At 39.8% G+C, this 23420-nt stretch overlaps 1 protein-coding gene across 6 annotated transcripts in view; it reads left to right on the forward strand.

Moving 5' to 3' along the window:
- Positions 1-23420, forward strand: part of Mctp1 (multiple C2 and transmembrane domain containing 1) — a 564452-nt gene that overhangs the window by 231645 nt on the left and 309387 nt on the right. For all 6 annotated transcript variants that reach the window (XM_060383587.1, XM_060383590.1, XM_060383588.1 and 3 more), the window contains exon 2: positions 13108-13222. In XM_060383587.1, coding sequence (XP_060239570.1) covers positions 13108-13222 — 115 coding nt within the window. The remainder of the gene's footprint in view (positions 1-13107; positions 13223-23420) is intronic.

A 23420-nucleotide genomic window follows, 5' to 3' on the forward strand; every position in this document is an offset into this window, starting at 1 on the left:
AGCATATTTATTAACCATGTACATATTTGTGTATTGATAATTTGTCAAATAAGTAAAATTAACACTACCTCCTGTGGTGGTAATCTTTTAGAATTGGAAATATCACAAACAAGTATATTTTTAAAAATAGTGAAATACATTCTTAATTTCTCATCTTATTAAAAATAATTCATGTTTCAGCCAGGACTTTCTTAGGCCTGGTAAGTAAGAATAATTGAGGATTACACAGTTTTCACAAATTGCCCTTGGATGAGAGCATTTGATTCATGAATGGAGAGTTTTCCAGTATTCTGAAATAGTGAAGTTTCTGCATTTGTTGCTGAGAAATGACTTCAACATCCACCATCTACAAACTCTTTCACCACCAACTACCTGAACATCTGTAAGCCCTTTCACCACAAAGGACTCCAACATCTTCACACCCTTTCACCATAAAACACTTCTTTCTTTACATGTGTCTTAAATCAAAGACAGAACAAAACAGAAAACCACACAAAAATTAATTCAACTTTAACATCAACTTTTTCAATCAGATGGAATCAGACTATTATCTTGAAAAGATACAGACAGGACCTAAATATTTTACTTTATAATAGGATAACATGTGTTGCACATATTATCTTATTTAATCTTCACAAATCATTTACCCAAAGGTGTTTGCTCTCCCTGTTTTGGAAGATGGGAATATGGACTATTAATTCATAAGTCTGAGGAATACTTGCAGTCTATTCTCTTTTATTTTGAAAGCAGGAAGGGAATTCAGAAGAAACATAGGTCAGGCTTTCCTCTCCAGTGAAGATCTTAAGCTCTGAAAGGTCAGGAGTTTGTCTGAGGTAACAGGGTTAATTAGACAGAAGAATGGAGAGAGCAGCCCACATTTTAGGACCACTGGCCTCATGTGTGGGGGCTGGCACCCCCCACAACTTAGGACCACTGGCTTCATGTGTGGGTGATGTGCCCTCTCAGGGTTACTTGGCTATGAATTGGCTGTCTTACACCACTGGAGAATTATTTCCATTAGACACAAACACTCTATAAATGCACTTCTTAAATAATGACTCAAGTGATTTCCTCTTTGTTTGTTAGCAGTTCCATGGAACTAGGAAAAGGAAGTAGGTGGTGAAAAAAGAGAGGTTAGTCTATGATGAAAGCACCTTCTGTAAGCCTTCCCTGAGTGTACTGTGCATATTGACACAGCTGCAGAGAAACGCTTCACAAATGCATATGCATTTCCTATCAATTTTAAAACAGTCTCAGACTTACAGAAAAGTTGTAAAGATCACACACAGAATTTCAATAGAGCCATGTTCAGTTTTCTTTGTTAGAATCTTATGTTAATACCAATTTTGCTATTCTTTTTTTCAATATTGCTATTCTTCTTTTAAAAAGTATACCTGAGCTGGGAGTTTGTAAAGTGCCTGCCAAACAGGCATGAGCCTTGAGGTTCCACCCCCAGCGTTCATGCAAAGCGCGGAGCCTGGAGACGTGTGCAATGTCAGGACACAGACGAGCCAGCAGATGGCTGCAGCTCATTGGCCAGCCAACTTGGCCACATCAATAAACTTCAGGAAATCAAGGAGAGAGCAATCAAAGAAGACACCCACCTTTGACCTCTGGCCTCCACAAGCATTGCATGCATGTATGTCCATATGCACCCCCACACACATACACACATACCACATACATGAAGTTCTCACTTTATTTGTGTTTTCTTGGTTATCATTTATGTCCCCTATTCTGCTCCAAGGTTTAATCTCAGATACCACAGTTCACTTAGTTCTTATGTGTCTTTAGGATCCTCCATACTTTCTTTGTTAATCTTTTCAGTCTTTGCTTGTGTTTGATGATGTTCACAATTTTTGGGATGTACTGATGAGGTACTTTATACAGTATCCTTCAGTTTGGGTTTTCCCCAGTGGTCAGGTGAGCTGTGTCTGGGAAGGAAGGGCACAGATGTGAGGTGTCTCACTGATGAAATTTTACCATCCATGTGTGCTCTATACATGAACTGTCACTGACGTGGCCACCTCCAGCCCCTGTCTAGGGCAGTACTTTGCCTTTCTCCAGGTCCTCCCTTCCTCTTTCTACCCGTCCTGCACTCATAAGAAGGAGGTGGCTAAGTGGATCACACACTGAGGGAATTGGGACTGAGCCTTCCTTCCTCACGGATTGGCTGCAGGCCTTAGTTTCGATTCTTCTGCCTTATGAATTTGTCTCCTCGCTTCTATTTTATGTATTTATTCAATTAGTTAATATCTATTAGTGTAGAGTCTTGGATATGTAGTTTTCTCCGTGGATTATAATTCAGGTCTATACTATGTATTTTGTTGCTTGAAATTTTTTAAAATAGCTTCTTCTATGAGAATTTGCAAAGAAAGCAAACAAAACAAAACAAAACAAAACAAAAAAAAAAAAAACCACTGCTCACTAAGGGGTACCTTGTGCCAGCCTCCACGGACAGCTTCATGTTTGTACTCTGGTTTGATCTGTGGGGAAAACATTCCATGTGGACAGCAGAGTATGTGATATCCTACCCCAGTCACAGCTCTGCACCTGTGGCCATGAGATTCTTCAAAGAGATGAACTACACCTGACTCTAATTTGAATGTGAACAAAAATGGCACACGATGTGATTTCCTTTTATTTTTTATTTCTGTGTTTGTGCCTGCACAAATTTATGTCCACCATGTGCATGCAGCTACCAAGAGGCTAGAGGCGGACATTGGATCTCCAGAAACTGGAGTTTCAGGTGGTTATGAGCCACCCGCTATGGATGCTAAGAAGCTAACCCTGGGCTTTCTGAAAGAGCAGCGATCGTGATAACCACTGGTAATCTCTCCAGCCCTTAGTCCACATCATCTTTCTTTTTAATTCTTCATAAATTACACTTTATTCACTTTGTATCGCCTCTGTGGTTCCCTCCCTCCTCCCATCCCAATTCCTCCCTTCCACCACCCTCTGCATGCATGCTCTTCCCCAAGTCCAGTGATAGGGGAGGACTTCTTTTCCTTCCTTCTGATCCTAGTCAATTAGGTCTCATCAGGAGTGGCTCCATTGTCTTCTTCTGTGGCCTGGTAAGGCTGCTTCCCCCTCAGGGGGAGGTGATTAAAGAGCAGGCCAATCAGTTCAATTCAGAGACAGTCCCTGTTCCCATTACAATGAAACCCACTTGGATACTGAACTGCCATGGGCTACATCTGTGCAGGGGTCTTAGGTTATCTCCATGAATAGTCCTTGGTTGGAGTATCAGTCTCAGGAAAGACCCCTGTGCTCAGATTTTTAAGTTCTGTTCCTTTCCTTGTGGAGTTCCTGTCCTCTCCAGATCTTACTGTTTCCCACTTCTTTCCTAAGATTCCCTGCACTCTGCCCAAAGGTTGCCCATAAGTCTCAGCATCTGCATTGATAGTCTGCAGGGCAGAGCCTTTCAGAGGTCCTCTGTGTCAGGCTCCTGACTTGTTCCCTCTTTTCTCCCTCTTCTGATGTCCATCCTCTTTGCCTTTCTGGATAGGAATTGAACATTTTAGCAAGAGTCCTCCCTCTTGATTAGTTTCTTTAGGTGTACAGATTTTAGTAGGTTTATCCTATATTATATGTCTATATGAGTGAGTATATGCCATGTGCATCTTTCTGCTTCTGGGAGAGCTCACTCAGGATGATCTTTTCCAGATCCCACCATTTACCTGCAAATTTCATGATTTCCTTGTTTTTTATTGCTGAGTAATATTCCATTGTGTAGATGTATCACAATTTCTGTATCCATTCCTCCATTGAGGGGCATCTGGGCTGTTTCCAGCTTCTGGCTATTACAAATAAGGCTGCTACAAACATGGTTGAGCAAATGTCAAATGTCGAATGGCAGAGAAACACTTAAAGAAATGTTCAACGTCCTTAGTCATAGGGTAATTGCAAATCAAAACGACCCTAAGATTTCACCTTACATTCATCAGAATGGCTAAGATCAAAAACTCAAGTGACAACACATGCTGGAGAGGTTGTGGAGAAAGGGGAATGCTCCTCCACTGCTGGTGGGAATGTAAACTTGTACAACCACTCTGGAAAGCAATCTGGTGCTTCCTCAGCCAACTAGGAATAGCACTTCCTCAAGATCCAGCTATACCACTCCTAGGCATATACCCAAAAGAGGCTCAAGTACATAATAAGTCCACATCATCTTTCACAGACACATTGTCTATGGTTAAATGCAGTAAAAAAAAAAAAAAAAAAAAAAAGACTATAACCTTAAATGCTTCATATTTCTACTCTTATTTTTATACCCACTTAAGCTACACATCTGTGGAAAATGTGAAAGCTACACAGGAGGAAGGAAATCAAGTCAGCCTGCATCTTATCACATTGTGAATGTTCTTGGGGCTCCTACCCCTTTCAGTGTGTACATGGGACTGACATAGTTCATAACCAGCATGCAGTTGCACACCCTATTTCCCGTCTCACTTGTTTCTCCTGAACGCTCCTCCCTTTCAATAAAAACACTTTCATTTAACCAAATTAGCCACATCTGTGTTCTTAGAAACACTGGACAATCACTCAAGCTCTTTGGGCTTTTCTGGCTTTAACTGTACAATAACTAGACTCCTAAACCTAAACCAGTATGAAAAACTGTTTCTGAAAAAAGGACGTGCCTGGAAGTCCAATGAGTAGGATTTTCTGTCAGTTTTTTGTAAAAGTGATGACACTGGAGAGCTATGTGGTGACAGTTATCTGGATGGGATGCACAGATAGAAGGTTTAGCATCAATCACGTATCTGCTACATAATAAGGTCTCAAAAACTGGACTGGAGAGATGACTCAGCCATTAAAGGAGAGGCCCTCAACCAAAAAGCATAATCTCGAAAATATCTAATCCTCCCAAACAAACTGTCTTGTATGTATTGCCCAGAGGTGTGTATCAACAGAATGGCGACCTCAGTTTCTCACTTCTTGATGACCATTCTTTATGAAGTTGCTTTATTGTTGTTGGCTCTGCTTTTTAATGAAATTTGATTTTTTTAAGAAGAACTATTTGGTGACTTATCAAAAAACAAAGGGTCAGAGAAGTTAATACAAATGAAATCTGTCTTTCTTTGACACTAATAAATAAATATCTCTCTGGTGAAATAGTAAGTATAGTCTTCAAGACATACACAAGAAGTTAATGTTTGAAGCTTAGCCCAAGCGTGCTCCTTCGTGTCTGTTTAATCTCTGATTAATCATTAGCGAACACTAGTAATAGCAAATGAATTATATATGCATACATACGTAGATTTGAAAACAGAAGGAACCTCTTTTGCACATTACTTGGTTCCAGAGCACTTTCAATTATATTTTAAAATCAAAATTTCACAAATCTGTTTGTTAAAGAGAAAGAAGACAAGGTCCCTGGGTATCTTACTATAACTTTCTTCTGCCTCATAGGAACAGTGTAGCAGGCCTGATGTTCAAGGCCTTAATATCTGACTCCTGAGATATGTCTTCTGTCACATGTGGTAGCTGTCCTTGCCACCTGCTGCTGGGAAACTGCTTGGATATAAATTATTTTTCCATTACAACATACTTTGACATATTTTATTTTGTCACCAAAATTGTCCTTTTTGATATACAGTATGTCATTTCAGTATTAGCAAGCGAAGATTCAGAGAGAAAGGTAAACCTTTGGGACTGTGGTCCTTTGTGTGATGACTGCTTTCATTGTCATAGTTGGTAAGCCAAGCCTAGTAACTAGTCTAATTGTAAAGGGGAGAGGACATGTACCTAAGGATGGAAAAGAGGATTGTGTTTGCTTTGACTCAGGTTTGGATAAACTAGATGTGTAGGTGGAAAGGTTACCAGTGAAAATGAAGTGATGTTACAGGGAACAGTCAATTTAGCAGACAGGCCATGCGTGAGTAATCAGCATTGTGGGAGTTCCAGAAAAGGCGTTCTAGGAACACTGGATTTTTGTACTTTTTAAAACAAGAACAAGTGTTGCTATGTCTTAGGATTGGGTGTTTACATGCTTTTTATTTTCTTTTTTTTTGCTTAAGTAAATGGAAATTTAAAAATCCAATAATGAGCCCAAAGTTGAAGCTCAGCTCTCAGGCTTCAGTTAGCTCTGATGAGAGGAGAGGTAATGTGCGGTTAACTGGAGGCTGACTTATCAGTCACCAGATCCATCCATCCTAGCTTACCTGCCACAGTTCTGTTAACATCTTGTATTTGAGCTTGTCACTTTTTTCTCCTTAAGCTCTCTGGCCTGTTAGAATAAGTCACTCCTTCCCATTTCCCATCTTCCTAGTGTCCTCCCCCAGCCACCACTCTCTACTGTGCTAAGACCTTCCTTCGGTAAGGCTGGGCCTTACCAGGTGACTAGATATCTTGCTATCTCATGACACTTTTGTGTCCCATTTTAAATATTAATCATAAGATCCAGATGGCCACTTCCTGAAGAGCCCTTGCTAGCATCTAGTTCTGTCACTCACTGCTTGTGTTGCAAGCAGGCAGTCAAGGTAGGAGGATCTCAGCCGCATCACACCTCTGAGGCTGCCAGAAGGTACTCCTGATGTCAGGGACTGTTACCAGACTCTGTCTGACTTAATTTATAAGAAAACACAGTCACATCCTTTCACAGTCATCCCGCTAGCCCTGAAACCACTGTAGAAGCCTGTGAGAAACGCCTCTCTCAACCAGCTTGAATTTCTGAGTTTCTTTCATAGGGCTGGGATGCCATTGTCATCTAATGTTGTGGCCTAGATCATGCTCCTCCCTTAATTTCTGTCTTTCATCATTCTATTCCATCCTCTCAGGAACTCAGCCCAGACTTCTTCACGACTCACTCATCTGCTTCCCATATCTGCCACATCTTGTCAGTTGGCAAATTCAGCTGACTGCATCTTCCTCATATCTCTCAGATCCATCTTTGTTTCTCTGACCACTGACTCTTGTGACTTCAACTGCACTATTATGAAAAAGGCTTTAAAAAATTCTTATGTTGACAGAATTCTTCTACTTTCATCCATCCTTTTCTCCTTAAAAGGGAAAAGCTACAGATTTCTTCATCTCCAGAATCTAAGTATTAAACCAAGAGCAGGAATCAGGGAATAACAGATACTAAGTATGTTGTAAATGCCGTCTGTGTGTCTGACCTCTCTGTCTAAAAGTCTGTCAGGTTTCGTTTTGTTCATGTCATGGGCTGAAATTCTTCTCAGGGAGGTATCACCACACTCCAGTACTACTTACTTTGTATCAAAGCAGTGATGCGTATTTTTTATATCTCAGTCCTGGGCTCAGGTTGATTTCCTTGATGCTTACTTCCTCCAAATATTTGTTTGTCAAAATTCTACCAATAAGTTTAGCCCCTGAACCTCTCATCTCTATAAGACTTCCTGAGATTGTCTTCCCATTTGTAATAATTGGTTTTGTTCTCCTAATGGCTAAATACCTATATGCTTCAGTCTTTTTTCATAGTTTCTTGAAGGATTATATTTCATTTTAATGGATTATAAAGCTTCCTGAAGTACTATGTTAGGAATAATTCTAAGAGCATACTTAGGTTCCTCAAGGAAAACGGACACCAAACCGAATATCAGAGAGAGGAGAGAGTGTGAGCAAACTGCTCACTCTAGATAGCTTGGTTGCGGATATCCATGTTTTTCTAAAGCCAGCTTGATGCTGTGCCCTTGAAGACATCTGTCCCTGAAGCTTCCATTGTAACTTATGCTCAGTTTTATTCTCCAGATCCTCACAATCTTTCACAATCTAAAATGACAAATTTAGTATTTGAGATAGTGTATAGTAGAAGAAACACATGAAAAGGCTACTAGCAATTGTCTTTAAAGACTTTCCTTGTAGGAGAACATAGAAATCAGGAGAACAGAGGCAGTGGTAATACAGAAGGAAGGGTGATAGTGGGAGTAACTGATGTTTCAGTCCTAGTCTGCTGGGGGAAAATAGGCCAGAATGTGTGAAGAACAATAGGCAAAGGTACATTTAGAATGTGTGGGGCCTGCAGATGCTTGATCCCAGTTACATGATGCAAGTATGTTGGGGTAGCTCATGGTTTTGAATATAATCAACCTACATAGTAAAATAGATACACTCACAAGGCCAAGTAGAGTTTATTTCTTCAATGTGGTGATGATTCAGTATTAAAAAAATTACCAACCAAAACTTTGGTGTAAATCTATTGTAAAATTCATCAGTCAATTTTAAAAGCCCAAGTAAATTAAAGGTAGAGAAAGCTTAAATTTAATGAGCATCATGTTAGTGATAACTTGCTAGAAGTAGATGGGAGACTGGAGGGGGAAAAAGGAAGGGGAAAATTATGTGATTTTATTATAATCTCAGAATTTTTAAAAAAATGTATTTTTAAAAATCAGATGCAATTCAGAAACCCCAAACTTATTCTAAAGATCCTTTTAGAAAAGCAATAAGATTAAACAATAAGCAATTAAAATATTACAAAATAAGAGGAAAGCATATATTACATTAAATGCAGAAGAAAACCCAAAACATGACTTGCAGAATGAAATAAGATAAAAATTACTGTATAAAATAACACATATTCACCAGATTAGAAATAACCTGAACATTAGATCCAGGGTCACTTGATTTTTGACAAAGGAACCAAACTATACAATGGAAAAAAGACAGCATCTTCAACAAGTGGTGCTGATCTAACTGGATGTCTACATGTAGAAAATTCAGATAGATCCATATTTATCTCCCTGCACAAAACTCAAATCTAAGTGGATCAAAGACCTCAATATAACACCATATACACTAAACCTATTAGAAGAGAAACTAGGGAACAGCCTCAAACTCATTGGCACAGGAGACAACTTCCTGAACAGAACACCAACAGCGCAGGCTCTAAAATCAACAATTAATAAATGGGACCTCATGAAATTGAGAAGCTTCTGTAAGGCAAAGGACACTATCAGAACAAAACGACAGCCTACAGATTAGAAGAGATCATCACCAACCCTGCATCAGACAAAGGGCTAATAATCAAAATATACATATTGAACTCAAGAAATCCAACACCAATAAAGAAAATAACCTAACTGAAAAATGAGACACAGAACTAAACAGAGAATTCTCAACAGGCGAATCTTGAATGAATGAAAAGCCCTTAAAGAAATGTTCAACTTCCTTAGTCTTCGGAGAAATGCAGATGAAAATGACTCTGACTCACCCACAAAAACTTCAGCCCAAAATTTACCCTGTCTAAAGATGTGCAGGGGTAAAGCTAGAGCAGAGAGCAGAGCTAGAGGGAATGCCCAACCAAAGCCTGGTCCAACCAAAGACCCACCCTATGGGAGAGTGCCAATCCCTGACACTATGAACAATGCTTTGCTAAACATGCAGACAGGAGCCTGTCAGAGTTGTCCTCTGAGAGGGTCTATCCAGCAGCACCTCCAAACAGATGCAGAGACTCACAGTCAAGCACTGGGTGATGCTTAGGTAGTCCTGTAGAAAAGTCGGAGAGAAGAGGAAAGGACCTAGAGGTGACATGAGCTCCATGAGAAAACCAACAGAGCCGATTACCCTGCTGAGACTGAAGAATCAACCGAAGACCATGCATGAACTGGACCTATGTCCCTTACAAAGATATAGTAGATGGTCAGCTTAGGCCACATGTGGACCCTCTAGCAAGGGAAGTAGGGACTGCATTAGACAAGGAATTAGTTGCCAGCTTTTTGCTCACTTTCCCCTGGATGGACTGCTTTGATGGGCCGCAGGGGAAGAGGACATGCTCAGTCCTGATGCAAATTGATGAGCTGGGCTGGATGGGAAAGGAAACTGCTTTTCTGAGGAAAGGGGAAAAGGGAAGGGGAGGAAGAAAGGGTGGAACTGGGAGGGGAGGAAGGATGGGGCTACAATAAGGATGTAGTGAATAACGAAAAAATAAAATAAAAAACAGATCAGTGATTTTTTTTGAGCATTCGCAATGTTGTTTAACCACCACCTTTGTCCTGTTTGATAATATTGTTATCATCCTTGAAAATAAAAAAGGAATAACCTGCTCAAAACAGAAACTGAAAAGCAACCATTCCATTTACAACAGAGGCCAAACAAAACAAAACAAAACAAAAACACCAAAATCCTGCAAACATTCAAGACTTAAAATTAGTTATATAGAGATAAGACCTATATGAAGAAAATAATAATGCTGCATTATTAAAGGTTACAAATCAGGACCTAAAAGAACTACAAAGTTATATTTCCCTAGGGAATGTGTAACACATGTAATTATAAACATTTCTCATATTGGTGTAGAAGTTCAATGCAGGTTGACTCATGATACCAGGCTTCTGTTTCACGCGTAAGAACTAATAACCTCCTCCACTATTTTTTAGTGATTACTGTTTGCCAGGTGCTCTTTTTAACATGTATGTGTGCTAAAGCTCACAATGTATTGTTATTAAGTCAACCTTGTCATGTAAGTAAGAAAGTAAAGGCAAGTTAAATAACTGCTGTAAGTATAATCGAAGGAGGAGGTTGTGCGGTCACTTGGCCCAGCCAAACCAGGAAGAATAAAAATGCAATGATAATAATTAAGAAACGTTTAGGAAACAAAAGTGAAGGTAGCTGCACACCCTAACAAGTACTAGAATTCCAGGTATTTTATGCAAATGTCTTGGGATGAACATGGCAGTAAACCTTAGCGGGGTTTCACATGGAGAGCCAAGTGTACTTGAGAACTTACTATATTATAAAGGAATTAACCAGCACTGGCTGCCAACCATGCTCCAGTGCATGGCTCTACACCCAAGAGTACATGGGCAGCACAAATCGTACTTAGTGAATTATCTTTTTAAAAGACATGGAAACGGGAGGGGTGGGGAGGGAAAGAGTGGATCTGGAATGAGTAGGGAGTGCATGTGATCAAGTGTCTTGTATAAAATTCTCAAAGAGTTGATAAATCTTTTTTTAAGAGTTTCCACTTTGGGGCTGGAGAGATGGCTCAGTGGTTAAGAGCTCTGTCTGTTCTTCCAGAGGTCCTGAGTTCAATTTCCAGCAACCACATGGTGGCTCACAACCCCCTCTTCTGGCCTGCAGATGTACACGCACATAGAGCATTCAAAATAAATAAAATCTTAAAAAAAAAAAAAGAGTTTCCACTTCAATATTTAAATCTTATTTTTGATAGTATAAAGAACTACATAAAAATAAAACTTGTAAGAATATTTTAAACTATGAAAATAGTTATCATGATGTATTTGAAAATCAAGAAAGTGGGAAATGTAGAAACACAGAGGCAATAAAACAGCTTTAGTGGTTCAATAGTTTAATAATCACAAACACAAAGTACAAAGAGACAAAGCATAAAAATTTCAGTTATTAGAGGAATAAGTATAACTATCCAGTATGTAGAAAGCATGGCCATGTAGCTTGATAGTAATGCTGAATTGTACATTTAAAGCTTTATTAAATGTTCTTACCACAAAACAAAATATATGAAAGAATAAGAAGATGGGTAAGAGCTGTACTGACTGACTTAACTGCAATAGTACATGAATATCAAATCATTCTATGTATGCCATCAAACAATAGGACTTTCCTTATTAAATACACATCAATACAGCCAGAAGGAGTAGAAAAGAGAACAGAGAGGAAGAGATAAAGAGAGAAGGGAGGGAAGAAGGGATGGAGAAGAGGGGCGGGAGATGAGGGAGGGAGAAAGAGAGATTTATTGGTCAGAAAAGTACTTGTGATATTTTTGACAATAATGGTGAATAATAGAAAATTATACTAACATTGTTCAATCTGAAAACTACACTTGACAAGTGTGTGGGTCAATATGTGTCTTCATGTGAGTCTGAGTAAGGATTTGAGGAATAAGTTCATCAAAGAAGGGCGAGCACTTTGTTGAGATCTTATTTCTCACTTGTCTGCTGTCTGCAGACTTGGTCTGCATCAGTGCTAGTAGGAATTAAAAGGAAAAGGCAGTTGGGAGATGTGATGCAGAATGAAAAAGTCAAAGACGGCTCAAAATTCCATCCTGGGGACCTGGGGGCTGCAGCTACCGTTTATGGAGGCAAGAATATTATGGGGAACAGAATGAATTCTTTTCATTGTTACCAGAGGAGAGATGATGAGTTCAGGTGCCAATCAAAGCAACAGTGCTTCTTACTTGAAGTGAGAATTGCTCCGAAAGGAAAGCTTTCTACCGGATTGTAAAACCTCAAACAAAGTACTGATTCCATTAAAGGGTGACTTTGCAGTATGTGAATTATAGCTCAGTAAAGTTTTCTTGATGCTGCTTTATAATTGCCCTTCCTGAGAATTGTGGTACTGGGAGCCAGATTTCTCACTACAGTGCTTTCTTACCCATGCAAGTTTAAAGTTAAAAAACATCCCTTCTTAGCCAGAAAAGAAATGAGACTCTTAAATAATCTCAAACCTGAGAAGAAAGTAAGTTCTGCTATATAAAAGCTAGCTGAAACTATAAAATATGAACTGCACAATTTTTATTAAATGTTGTTGTTTAAAATATTCCATTAGCCAGCACTGCTGAATATCTAGATCTATAAATAGCATTCACACTTTGTTTCCAAAGAAAGAAGCATTAGAAATTAAGCCTCATTGAGAATTTATTTCTTGTACATATTGTCAAAATGCTGGGAGAATTTATTTCTATGTAATTATATCATACTTTATGTTGGGCCTGGAATTGAAGTGTATCATCCATCAGCAGGCGATCGTTTGCATAAATGAATGAGTCAATACAATCACCTGAATAAATCCTTTTTTAATTTTCATTTATGAATAAGCCAACTTCTTTTTCACATTTTTATTTTCCATTCATCATTCATTGCATTTTTTACTTCACATACTATTTCTATGTTAATTTTTCTTAAATGAATTATATCATCTTTCACAGGCAGCATTTTTCATACTGAAACTGCTAACTGTAAACAGTTAAAATAGAACATTTATGTCACTGTCATGCTTTTATCTGGAATCTAAAGACTTTCATGAATTTGAAATTCTTTAGAGAACTCTGTGTGATAGGATTGTTTTCATTGGCTAGTTCCATCATTTGCTTAAAACTGCATATAGCCCTCTACTGGAGAAATTAAAACTAAGAAAATAATCTTAGTACTTTTTATATTTCTTATTTTCCAGAAAATAAATACAGGTGGAACCAGTAATGCAGATATCCCTTTGGCTGATCCCGGAATGTACCAGTTGGACATCACACTAAGAAAGGGTCAAAGTTTAGCTGCCCGTGATCGAGGAGGTAAAAATTTAAGAACAGTATCACTCCAAGCTTGCTCTATGTGCTTGTGACAGATTTTGTTTTCTATATGATTGCCTAAGTTTTACAAACTTAACTGTACTGCAGTTTTCAGAAGTTTGAATTCAGAGCCACACTTTAATATGTACTTGACTCTTCTGACATGGAGAATGCTGCTTCCACAGTTCTGACCCAGTTGCTGAGGTTCCCACAAATCTTATACCATATAAATCCCACAGGCATGGGATCAGTGACAGGTGAGCATACAGTCACATATTAAGGTATACAGGTACATAGGTGAGCTCACCTTCAAATAGGTGTGCTATACTTGGAAATAAGTGAGCGAGACCTGAATGTGTATAGGTAGGAATGCATTTACAAAGGTGATCCACGCATTAGGTAAGGCATGCATTTACATAATTGAGCAAACACACCTGGCTGAGCATACATTTACGCATAGGCGAGCATAAATTTATATGGGTGAGACACATTTTTATATAAAAATGAATACTTTTACATATGCGAATATACATCTACACAGATGAGGCATTTACACTAGTGAAGCCTATATTCACATGAATGAGGTTAGAATCATTTACATGGACAAGAGATATGTTTACATGGGTAAGGTGTACTTTTACATAGATGAAACGTAGATTTATGTAAGTCAGTTTACACTACATTGGTGATACATACATTCGTTTAGGTGATCATTTATTTACACAAATAAGGCATAAGCTAGACATATATTTACATAGGTGAGCATGCATGTACATAGACGAGGCATACAATTACATAGGTGAGCTTATGTTTACTTTGGAAGCTGTGTCAAAAGTGAGCTTCTGTTAGAACAGGTCCTTTGTTAGATGGAGTTGTTCAATCTGCTGACATTGTGAGATCTGAAACATTTTCTTAAAACGTGGAGACCCTTAATCAGCAGCTGTCTGAAGCTTGGTTGAATGTCTACTTTCTGGTGGAGTATACAGAAATCTGTAGGCAGCCAGTACTTTCGAGTTTTCAGATTCCAAATTCCTAGGCAATCTCTTCATGAGTTAGTCTGGGGCACACACGAGTTTCCTAGACCCAGGGTAAAAACAGAATCATGGAAACAGCCCTACTTGACTGGGTAGCAGCCTGAGGGAATATCCTGCTCAGCAGGAGTTGCGTGCAGGAGGTCTGGAAACCCCACCCCCTCTGGAAGAAAAGGTTGAGTGTCACACCTCCCATCAGCAGGAAGGATAGGCCCTACGCATCCCCTAGCTCCCTGTCAGATGACGCTCCTGATGGCCTGATGCCTTTGCCTCTGCACCTCAGTGGATAGCCACTCTGGGGAAGGCAAAGAAACGAGGTTAGGAATGCAGGCTCTCGTTGCTATCCCTGTCTCTAAGTGGGAAATTATTTAATGTAATAATGAATTTTCAGACATCATAAAGACAGGTTCAGTTTTAAATGCAAACTAGTAAATATCATAACATTCTTAGTGAATGGACAATGAGAAAAGTGTTAACATTTAAGTAGATAGCAGAAGCTTTTCAGAATTAAATATCTGCTTTCAGAAGCTAAAGAGAAATGTTTATTGAGTCAGACTATCTCAGAATTTGAACACAGGATAGAGAAAGAAACTAAGGCAAATAACATACAGTTAGCATCATTTAACAGGACATTTTTATTATTTAGAGTAATCTCAAATTAAATTGAGTCATTTGATCCACAATAGAATTAAACCAGGAAACAATACCAAACTTGTAATCCCAGGTCTGTTCCCAACACTGTTAAACACGTAAACACACGGCTACTTATTGCAGCATTTTTTAGAGGTATATAATTGTCAAAGCAACATAAAACCTATAAATAAGTGAACAGGTGAAGAAATTATAGATCATCCACACAAGAAGATGGCTTGTAATTGTATGAGACAGACAGAAAACAGAGAGAGAGAGAGAAATGTCTAAAAGTTAATATGGAAATTTTTTACAAGATAATTAAGTTCATGTAACCAAAGTTCAAAAAGGTGTCAGTAGAATATAATATTTCTTGTGAGAAATTATCTATAACAAATCAGGCATAGTCTGCTAATCTGTGCAAAAGAGATACAGAAAGAAAAAGTAATGAGATTGGTAACGTTCCCACTACAGGTGAGGACAGGTGGTAAGAATAGGGACAGGAGAGAATAGGAAAGAGAACGTAACATTTTTACAAGTAAATTCTTCTTCTAGTCTAGTTCTTCCTAGACTGCAAACCAAAAGATCGAGGTGCCCTGTACTATGCAGAATATTATACTTTAGAGCATGACTGTCAATTTTGAAAGTGCTTAATAAATATGCTAAGAGCTAGCTAGCAAACAAGTAACTATACTGTAGACATGGAGATCTGAATCTCTCCCTGTTGGAAAAAAAAGATGTATAAATATAGAAGAGGTGAAAAAGTTAGAATAAATCCTGAGGTGACACATGTGTGTTTGAATTGTTATATGTGTGTTGAGATATATAGAAATACAAATGGAAAAACATGTAGGTGTGTTTGTGCATGTGTGCATGTGTGCATGTGTACATGTATGTGTGTGTGTGTGTGTGTGTGTGTGTGTGTGTGTGTTGAACTGGTCTGCTTACAAATTTTTTTTTGTTTGTTTCTGTTTTTATTTTTTTTTTCTTTTATTTTTTTTATCAGTTACATTTTATTAACTCTGTATCCCAGCCGTGTCCCGATCCCTCATTCCCTCCCAGTCCCTCCCTCCCTCCCTCCCTCATCTCCACCGTGCCCCTTTCCAAGTCCACTGATGGGGGGACCTCCTCCCCATTCATCTGATCCTGTTTTATCAGGTATCTTCAGGACTGGCTGCAAAGCCCTCCTCTGTGGCCTAACCGGACTGCTCCTCCCTTCGGGGGTGGGGAGACCAAAGAGCCAGTCATCGAGTTCCTGTTAGAAATAGTCCCTGTTCCCCTCACTTTGGGAAACCAATTGGTTACTGAGCTACCACAGGCTACATCTGAGTGGAGGTTCTAGGTTATATCCATACATGGTCCTTGGTTGAATGTCAGTCTCAGAAAAGACCCTGTGCCCAGATATATTTGGTCCTTGTGGAGCTCCTATCCTTTCCCCATCAGACTAACTCCCCTTTTTTCTTATGATTCCCTGTACTCTGCCAAAGGTTTGGTCATGAGTCTTTGCTTTGAAAACACTGCTAGTTAGAGTCTTTCAGATGCGCTCAGTAGACTCCTGTCATACGTTCAATGCACATCCCATCTGTCTTTCTAAATGAGGATTGATCATCTTACCCCATGTCCGCTCAATTGATTATCTTTTTTAGGTGTATAGATTTCATTATGTTTATCATATCTTATAGGTCTATATAAGTGAGTATATCCCATGTTTGTCTTTCTCCTTCTGGGATATTTCACTCAGAATGATCTTTTCTAGATCCCACCATTTGCCTGCAAATTTCATGATTTCCTCCTTTTTGATTGCTGAGTAGTATTCCATTGTATAAAAATACCACAATTTCTGTACCCATTCCACCGTTGATGGACATCTGGGTTGTTTCCAGGTTCTGGCTATTACAAATAGAGCTGCTATAAACATGGTTGAGCAAGTGTCCTTTTTGTGTACTTGAACAAACTTTGGGTATATACCTAGCAGTGGTATAGCTGGGTCTGGAGGAAGCACTATTCCTATTTGTCTTAGAAAGCACCAGATAGCTTTCCAGAGTGGTTGTACCAGTTTACATTCCCACCAGCAGTGGAGCAGGGTTCCCCTTTCTCCACAACCTCTCCAGCATGTGTTATCGCTTGAGTTTTTCATCTTGGCCATTCTGATGGGTGTAAGGTGATATCTCAGGGTCGTTTTGATTTGCATTTCCCTGATGGCTAATGAGGATGAGCATTTCTTTAAGTGTTTTTCTGCCATTCGATATTCCTCTGTCGAGAATTCTCTGTTTAGCTCTGTTCCCCATTTTTCAATTGGATTACTTGGATTGCTGCTTTTCAGCTTCTTTAGTTCTTTGTATATACTGGATATTAGTCCTCTGTCAGATAAAGGGTTAGTGAAGATTCTTTCCCAATCTGTAGGCAGTCGTTTTGTTTTGATGACGGTATCCTTTGCTTTACAGAAACTTTTCAGTTTCATGAGGTCCCATTTATTGATTGTTGCTCTTAGAGCCTGTGCTGTTGGTGTTCTGTTCAGGAAGTTGTCTCCTGTGCCAGTGAGTTCTAGGCTGTTACCCACTTTTTTTCCAATTGATTTAGGGTAGCTGGTTTTATGTTGAGGTCCTTGATCCACTTTGACTTTAGTTTTGTGCAGGGTGATAAATATGGATCTATTTTCATTTTTCTGCATGTAGACATCCAGTTGGTCCAGCACCATTTGTTGAAGATGCTGTCTTTTTTCCATTGAATGGAATTGGCTTCTTTGTCGAATATCGAGTATTCATAGGTGTGTGGATTTATTTCTGGGTCTTCTATGCGGTTCCATTGATCCTCCTTTCTGTTTCTATGCCAGTACCATGCAGTTTTTATTACTGTTGCCCTGTAGTACAGCTTGAGATCAGGAATGGAGATACCTCCAGATGATCTGTTGTTGTACAGGATCGTTTTGGAGATTCTGGGTTTTTTGTTTCTCCATATGAACCTGAGAATCTTTTTTTCAAGGTCTGTAAAGAATTGAGTTGGTATTTTGATGGGAATTGCATTGAATCTGTAGATTGCTTTTGGCAGTATGGCCATTTTCACAATGTTAATCCTACCAATCCATGAGCACAGGAGATCTTTCCATCTTCTGATATCTTCTTCAATTTCTTTCTTCAGAGACTTGAAGTTTTTCTCAAACAGGTCTTTCACTTGCTTGGTTAGGGTCACACCAAGGTACTTTATGTTATTAGTGGCTATTGTGAAGGGTGTTGTTTCCCTAATTTCTTTCTCAGACTTTTTGTCTTTGGTATATAGGAGGGCTTCTCATTTTTTTGAGTTGATTTTGTATCCTGCCACTTTGCTGAAGGTGTTTATCAGCTGAAGGAGTTCTCTGGTTGAATTTTTGGGGTCGCTCATGTATACTAGCATATCATCTGCAAATAGTGACACTTTGACCTCTTCCTTTCTGATTTGTATCCCCTTGATCTCCTTTAGTTGTCTTATTGCTCTGGCTAGGACTTCAAGTACTATGTTGAAGAGATATGGGGACAATGGACAGCCTTGTCTTGTCCCTGATTTCAGTGGGATTGATTTAAGTTTCTCTCCATTGAGTTTGATGTTAGCTATAGGCTTGCTATATATTGCCTTTACTATGTTTAGGTATGTGCCTTGTATCCCTGATCTCTCCAAGACTTTAAACATGAATGGGTGTTGGACTTTGTCAAATGCTTTTTCGGCGTCTAAGGAGATGATCATGTGGTTTTTCTCCTTCAGTTTGTTTATGTAGTGGATTACATTGATGGATTTCCATATGTTGAACCACCCTTGCATGCCTGGGATGAAGCCTACTTGGTCATGGTGGATGATATCTTTGATGTGTTCTTGGATTCGGTTTGCAAGTATTTTATTGAGTATTTTTGCGTCAATGTTCATAAGAGAGATAGGCCTAAAGTTCTCTTTTTTTTGTTGGGTCTTTGTGTGGTTTAGGTGTTAAGGTGACTGTGGCTTCATAGAATGAGTTTGGTAGTGTTCCTTCTGTTTCTATTTTGTGGAATAGCTTGAGGAGTATTGGAGTTAGCACTTCTTTGAAGGTCTTGTAGAATTCTGCGCTGAAGCCATCTGGTCCAGGGCTTTTTTTGGAGGGGAGACTGTTAATGACTGCTTCGATTTCCTTGGGAGATATAGGGCTATTCAGTCTTTCTACCTGATCTTGACTTAGTTTTGGTAGATGGAATCTTTCAAGAAAATTATCCATTTCATTTAGATTCTCAAATTTTGTGGCATATAGGCTTTTGTAGTATGACCTAATAATTGTTTGGATTTCCTCAATGTCTGTGGTTATGTCCCCATTTTCATTTCTGATTTTGCTGATCTGGATAGTTTCTCTCTGCTTTTTAGTTAGTTTGGCTAAGGGTTTGTCTATCTTGTTGATTTTCTCAAAGAACCAGCTTTTTGTTTCATTGATTCTTTGGATAGTTTTATTTGTTTCTAGCTGATTGATTTCAGCCCTTAGTTTGATTATTTCCAGCCGTCTGCTCCTTTTGGGTGTATCTGCTTCTTTTTGTTCTAGGGTTTTCAGTTGGGCCATTAAGTTGTTTGTATGTGATGTTACGAATTTCTTCTTGCAGGCACTTAGTGCTATAAATTTTCCTCTGAGCACTGCTTTCAGTGTGTCCCATAAATTTGGGTATGTTGTGCCTTCCTTTTCATTGAATTCTAGGAAGTCTTTAATTTCTTTCTTTATTTCTTCCTTAACCCAGCTGTCATTGAGTAGTAAGTTGTTTAGTTTCCATGTGCGTGTCGGCTTTTTGTTGTTTCTGTTGTTGTTGAGGTCGAGCTTTAGTCCATGGTGGTCAGATAGTATACAAGGGATTATTTCAATCCTTTTGTATCTGTTGAGGCTTGCTTTGTGGCCCACTATATGGTCTATTTTGGAAAAGGTTCCATGCGGTGCTGAAAAGAAGGTGTACTCTTTTGAGTTTGGGTGAAATGATCTGTAGACGTCTATTAGGTCCATTTGATTTAGGGATTCTGTGAGTGCTTTTATTTCCCTATTTGGTGTCTGTCTAGTTGATCTGTCCCTTGGTGAGAGTGGAGTGTTGAAGTCTCCCACTATTAAGGTATTAGGATCAATGTATGATTTAAGCTTTAATAATGTTTCATTTACGAATGTCGGTGCTCTTGTATTTGGGGCATAGATATTCAAGATTGTGATGTCCTCTTGGTGGATTTTTCCTTTGATGAGAATATAGTGGCCCTCCTTATCTTTTTTGATTAACTTGGGTTGAAAGTCTATTTTATTAGATATTAGGATGGCTACTCCAGCTTGTTTTCTGGAACCGTTTGCTTGAAAAACATTTTTCCAGCCCTTTACTCTGAGGTAGTGTTTGTCTTTGTTGCATAGGTGTGTTTCTTGGATGCAACAGAATGTTGGATCCTGTTTCCTTAACCATTCTGTTAGCCTGTGTCTTTTTATTGGTGAGTTGAGTCCATTGATATTGATAGATAATAGTGACCAATGCATGTTAGTTCCTTTTGTAATGGAGTCGATGATCTAACCCTGATTCATTGCTTGTTTTCTTTTCATTTTTGTTGTGACATTATCTGTATGCCCTGTTTTCTTGGGTGAATTTGTTTTCATTGGATTGGAGTTTTCCTTCTAGTATCTTCTGTAGGGATGGTTTGCTGTGTAGATATTGTATAAATTTAGTTTTGTCATGGAATATTTTGTTTTCTCCATCTATGTTGATTGAAAGCTTTGCAGGGTATAGTAGTCTGGGTTGACATTTGTGATCTCTTAGAGTCTCCATGATACTTGCCCAGGCCCTTCTGGCTTTCATAGTTTCTGATGAGAAGTCCGGTGTGATTCTGATAGGTCTACCTTCATATGTTACTTGGCCTTTTTCCCTTGCTGCTTTTAATATCTTTTCTTTGTTCTGTAGATTTAGTGTTTTGACGATGATGTGACGTGATGTGTTTCTTTTCTGGTCTAGTCTATTTGGAGTTCTGTAGGCCTCTTGTATATTTATGGACATCTCTTTCTTTAAGTTGGGAAAATTTTCTTCTATGATTTTCTTGAAAATATTTTCTGTACCTTGGAGTCTGGAGTCTTCTTTTTCGTGAATTCCTATTATTCTTAGATTTTGTCTTTTCATAGCATCCTTGATTTCTTGGATATTTTGTGATTGGAACTTTTCTGATTTTACTTTTTCTTTGAGAGAATTATCCATTTCTGCAAGTGTGTCTTCAGCTCCAGAGATTCTCTCTTCCATCTCTTGTATTCTGTTGGTGATGCTTACTTTTGTGGTTCCTGATCTTTTCTCCAAGTTCTCCAGCTCAAGGGTTTTCTCATTTTGTGTTTTCTTTATTGATTCTAATTCTGTTTTCATGCCTTGCACCATTTCTTTCATGTGTTTGAATTTGGATTCCTGTCTCTCTACGATGGCCTCTATTTCTTTTTTCATTTCCTTCTTATATGCCACTAATTTTTCCTCTACTTGTGTATCTATTTGTTTGGCTATGTTTGCCTGTGTTTCTTTAAGGATATTGTCTATTTCTTCTTTCTTTGCCTCCAATTGACTGGCCATCTCTTTGAAAGACTTGTTCATTTCCTCCTTATGAGCCTCAAATAATTGGGCAAGCATGGCTTTAAAATCATTTTCCTGTGCTTCTGCTGAATTGGTGTATCCATCGATTTTGGGGTTTGCTGGTGAAGTCATGATGTCCTGATTTATGTTGGAAGTGTTCTTTCGCCTACCTCTGGCCATTGGCTTATCTGACACCTTCCCTGTTTGTTTTTGGATTCTGCAGATCAGACTGGTGCTGTCTCTCTCTGGTGTCTGGAGAGTTCTTCAGGAAGCTGAGCACTCTCAGCGTGTGCTGAGGACTAGCTGTACCTGTGGGAGGAAAGTACGCAGGCGCAAACGGGGCAAATACAAGCGTGTGTGTGTGCGCGCGCGCGTGTGTGTCTGTGTGTGTAAGTGTGTGTGGATGAGTTTCTCGAGGGACAGAGTGATGGCTAATGTTGAACCCTTGAGTGTGTGGGAGGGGCTCTGTACTGTATATGTCGCAGGCGCTAATGATGATCGCAGCGCAATTTCTGGTATTAACTGTCTTAGCTCCTCAATCAGGCCCACAGGGCAGGAACTTCAATGTCCCTAGTGCCCCTCTGTTTCCCAAAGTGGGTATGTGGGTGGGAGGGGGTTCGATGCCTGGCTTCTGATTTAGAAGGACCCAGGATCTGGGGAACTGCAGATTCTCAAGGGTGCACTCACTTACAGGCAGGTCTCTTGGCCGAGATCGTGGTATCCGGGGCTCTCTGCTCTCTGGTTTGGCCCTGCTTCTTTGATGTGTTCCGCCAGTTCTGTGCTGCTGTCACTGCCAGGTTCTGAGGTCTTGCTGCAGCTGGAGCTTTCAGGGTGGTCACTTCAGCAGGGATGGGGTAATCAGGCTCTCTGTTCTCTGGTTTGGCCCTGGTTAGTCTTAAACTGGAGGGCTGTGGTGCCCCGCCAGTTCAGTACTGCTCCGCTGCCATGTCCTGCTGTAACTGGAGACTGGCTTGCTAGTCCCAATGCTTTCTGGGAAGTCCTGGGATCTCTTCGTTGTGCTCTCCAAGCTTGGGAGGCCCAGTGCCTGGTGTGTCCAGGTTGTATGACGTTTCTGCCTGGTTTCGGTGAGTATATAGCGTATTCTCTGTCACTGTGGGATTGGGCGGGTCGTACCGTCAGTGATGGCGATCCTGCGGAGCTAGTATGGTGTCTAGCAGATTCGCGCCCTGGGAGGGTGGTGCAGCCGCTGCGCGAATCTGGGACTCCGGGGTACGTACTGCTGGCTTTTGTCTGCCGCTAAAGTGGTTGGGGCTCCGTCTCAGCGGTTGTATACCCCAGGCAGTTAGGTCTGTGCTGAGAAAGATGAGTCCGCTGTGCCGCTGTGCCGAGGAGGAAGGAGGTCTGGGGGAAGGGAGTGCAGCAAGAACAAAGGATCTTTTCTCTCCCTCCCCAAGCAAGTCTCCGGGTGACCGGAGGCCAAAGTTTTCACCTCCTGCGATGTTCTCTGGTGTTCAGAAAGCCTCGCTGTGGTTTTCCTGGGTTGGGGGTCCTTCCATTCTCCAACTCAGAAGATCAGGTATCCCACTGCTCAGAAACTGTGTGTGCTAGTCGCCATCTTGGCTCCGCCCCCCTCTGCTTACAAATTTTTTAATGCAGTTGATCAGGACTTTTTGAGAAATGATGATTACAGATCTGGATAGGAAAAGTACAAGATGAGCTTGGAACATTTTGCATTGACAAAAAGTAAAGACGTACTAAAAGAAAATGCTAGCAAAATGTCAAAATTCAGGACTATTTTAAAGAACCCAGAGCTGACTACAAGTGAGATGATTTCAGCAAGAGTGTTAACGATGGTGATGGTGTATGAACACAGGGTCAAACGTATCTACCATAGCAGTAAGTTAGTAAGTGAGCAGGATGGAGGGGAAGACAGCGTTCATTGTGGAAGAATTTTGATGCACACATGTAGAATGAAAGATGCAAATAGTAAGTCACTACTTAAGGACCCCACTGTCCCAACAATCCCTGGCA

The sequence above is a fragment of the Meriones unguiculatus genome, chromosome 5 (genome assembly GCF_030254825.1).
Source record: "Meriones unguiculatus strain TT.TT164.6M chromosome 5, Bangor_MerUng_6.1, whole genome shotgun sequence".
Classification (NCBI taxonomy): Eukaryota; Metazoa; Chordata; class Mammalia; order Rodentia; family Muridae; genus Meriones; species Meriones unguiculatus.